General features: G+C 34.6%; 1 protein-coding gene and 1 long non-coding RNA gene across 3 annotated transcripts; one reads left to right on the top strand and one right to left on the bottom strand.

The window, feature by feature from the left end:
* LOC104749397 (non-specific lipid-transfer protein 2G-like) lies at positions 896-1,189 on the top strand. The gene has a single exon (XM_010471016.1). It carries the CDS (start codon positions 896-898, stop codon positions 1,187-1,189), a length of 294 nt encoding a protein of 97 aa, XP_010469318.1.
* On the bottom strand, positions 1,767-3,041 carry LOC104749396. Of its 2 annotated transcripts, XR_761367.1 has the most exons (3): positions 2,954-3,041; positions 2,188-2,800; positions 1,767-2,071 (listed from the first exon to the last, which is right to left on the bottom strand). It is a non-coding gene; the product is annotated as an uncharacterized LOC104749396 (long non-coding RNA). The 2 variants fall into 2 exon arrangements; XR_761366.1 differs by having other exon boundaries at positions 2,188-3,035.

Genomic DNA, 3,041 nt, shown 5'->3' with positions numbered 1-3,041 from the left:
GCCTATGCCTATTGATGATCAATCTCTCAAGAAGCATTACAAGTGTGGCTAAAACTACGAAACCCACAACAAGCGATCCTCGTCAAACGTTGTTTATTGGGTATTTATTCCTTGTCTCTTTGTAAGCGTTTTTAAGTTGTTGTTCCAACTCTTCTTCTTTCTTTATGAAACCATCTCTCCCACTTTTCACACTTTTCCCCCCTTGCTTTTTAGGTAATTAATTAGGATTTTTCACTCTTTCTGGTCCTTTGTACTTTCTTCTATACATCTAAAGAAACGAAATAAACTAGAGAAAACGTCATGTGGTGGACTATTATTCTCTTCGGATTTCACTTCACCCCTACAAAAAAAAACATGGCCAAAATGGATGGTCTAAAGAGGAGAATATAACAGGTCTCCAGAACTCCCAGATATATTCTCGTATTTGTGTTGGTCCAACGTTATCAATGGTCCTACGCAAAATTTAAATATTTGTCCTTATACTATTATTATTATTATTATACTAAAAAGAAAAGAAAAAGAACTTCCAATTTGCTTCCCCAAAATGTATACATATTCTTTTAACAAATCGTATATTACCATTATCATTACCACATATAAACCTATTAATTAATTAATTAAATTACGGGAAAATTCCTTAAAAAAAATCACATTTTATTTTTATTTAGACGTTTAATATCTAATACTTTTTGGTTAGAATAAAAATATCCGATCTATTAAATTGGTATCAAATAAAACCTCCTCCTCTTTTTTTTTTCTTTGGGGGGATCGTTTCCTACTTCTCAGCCCCATGCTTTTCAGTGCTGACTCCAATTTTCTATATAAAGACCTAGATGGAAACATACAACAGATTTGGAGACATTGTACTAATTAATTAATTTAATAAGTTCAGAAAATGAAGATCATCCCATTGACGTCCATCGCCTTGGTCCTAGTCTTGACATCATTCCCAGATCCGACGCGCGCTTATTGCAAAGAAGCACTTCGTTTATGCATGGAAACCATCACGAATCGTGCTAGCGCCACGTGGAGTAAATGTTGTGATAGACTGACAACGCCAGGACCATGTATGTGTAAGTACATTAAAGACCCTGCGCAAAAGAAAGATGCTCGCCGCCTTGCGGGTTCTTGTGGGCGCTCTATGCCTATTACTGATCAATCTCTCAAGAAGCATTACAAGTGTGGCTAAAACTACGAAACCCACAACAAGCGATCGTCGTCAAACGCTGTATAATGGGTATTTTATTCATTGTCTCTTTGTAAGCTTTTAGTTGTTGTTCGAACCCTCTCTGCCAATTTTCACTTTTTCCCTTGCTTTTTAGGTAATTACGACTTTTCACTCTTTTTGGTCCTTTGTACTTCCTCCTATATATATATATATATATATATATATATATATATATATATATATATCTAAAGAAACGAAATTAAGTATTCTAAACTAGAGAAAACGGCATGTGGTGGACTATATTCTCCTCAGATTTCAAATAATTCACTCTCACTAAAAACATGGCGAAAATGGTCTCAAGAAGGAAAAAACAATAACAGGTCTCGAGAACTCCCAGATATTCTCGTGTTTGTGTTGGTCCAACGTTGTCAATATAATGTCCCTATACTCAAGATTCAAATTGAGTTTCCAGGTTTTAAAATGTTATTTAATTCATAAACGAAAGAAACTTGAGAATTCAAATAATAATCATAATTACCAAACAAAATGATTGATTTAATTTTCGAACCCATATCTCATCATTTTAATAACAATNATATACAGATCACTGGTTTTGACCAGCAGGAAAGATCTTCAAGAAAAAAACTGATTTTAATACAGAGGATCTTGATAGAATGTAAAAAGCAAAGCCTTCACTTTATGTACACTAAGCTTGATTCCTTTTTTGTCTGCAATCTCCTGAAATCGTTCCTTGAGAACTCTCTGCGCTTTATTCATTTTGAACATGTCAGTGCAGTCAGTCTCAAAAACCACACGCAATGCATCATCATAGATGATCTTCCGCTTGTTACTCGGGTCTTGGAGGTTGTTCTTCCTGATATAAGCTCACAATTGCCTCACAATCTGAAACCAAAAAGACAAATTTTGCAAACATATAATAAAACAACAACCCAATTGCTTAATACACAATTAAATTGACACATTTTCATAAACGTGAAAGGAAGACAATGACAACAAACCTCAGTTCTGAGAACAGCAGGTTCACTAACAACGACTTGAAGTTCTGGAGAAACCCTACAGACTTTGTAGTGTATCTAAACGGAATGGTTTGACTTTCCGTAGACAGCTTTTGATCTATTTTCATTAAGTCCAGTGTTCACATACCCAGATGAATGAATCATTGCACAAACTAGATGATCTCTAAGACCTTAAAACTTAGTTAAAAAAAAAAAAAAAAAAAAAAAANTAAGGATTGGATTCTTGATTGAGAGATCGTCTAAGAAGAAGAGAAGAACCCTGCAATGTATAACAGTTGAGTTAAATAAATACTAAGAAGAAACACAAAAATCAAAACCTCATATGAACATCACTTGAAACTAATGGAATGATGCTACCATATGAACATCACTTGAAACCATATCCCAGCATGTGTGAAAGTTTGCAGCATAACCAAAAGAACCATCTAATGGAACGATGCTACCATCCTTGTACATCCTGCAGTGTTAATTCATGAAACTACAGGTCACAAAAACACAAAGCAGAGACATGAACTACAAACCTGGCACAGCCGCAAGATGAGACAAGTCTTTTGACAGCGCCTTGCTCTTTGCTCTTTCCTACATGGAATTACAACTTTCACAAGAAAATAAGAAACGTCAAAGTATGTTCTCAACAAGCTAACAGTTGTCGGTTAAAGAATAACACACACACCAATATGTAAGAGATATGTGTGTTTTAGTACTAGTGTACTACATGCTGCAAGTTGGGGAAAGTAGTAAGTCGTACCTTTCAACCTGCAGCTTCATGGAGATATTATGTAGTCATGATTCATCTCATCTAATCTATCTGACTGATAAAAAAAAAAAAAAAAAAA

The sequence above is a fragment of the Camelina sativa genome, chromosome 16, assembly GCF_000633955.1.
Source record: "Camelina sativa cultivar DH55 chromosome 16, Cs, whole genome shotgun sequence".
NCBI classification, from domain to species: Eukaryota; Viridiplantae; Streptophyta; class Magnoliopsida; order Brassicales; family Brassicaceae; genus Camelina; species Camelina sativa.
The sequence above is the reverse complement of the archived record's forward strand: the minus strand, read 5'-3'. Positions and strand labels throughout refer to the sequence as shown.

Excerpts from the sequence above, each read along its gene's own strand:
- LOC104749397 (XM_010471016.1), top strand. The coding sequence starts at position 896 with ATGAAGATCATCCCATTGACGTCCATCGCCTTGGTCCTAGTCTTGACA.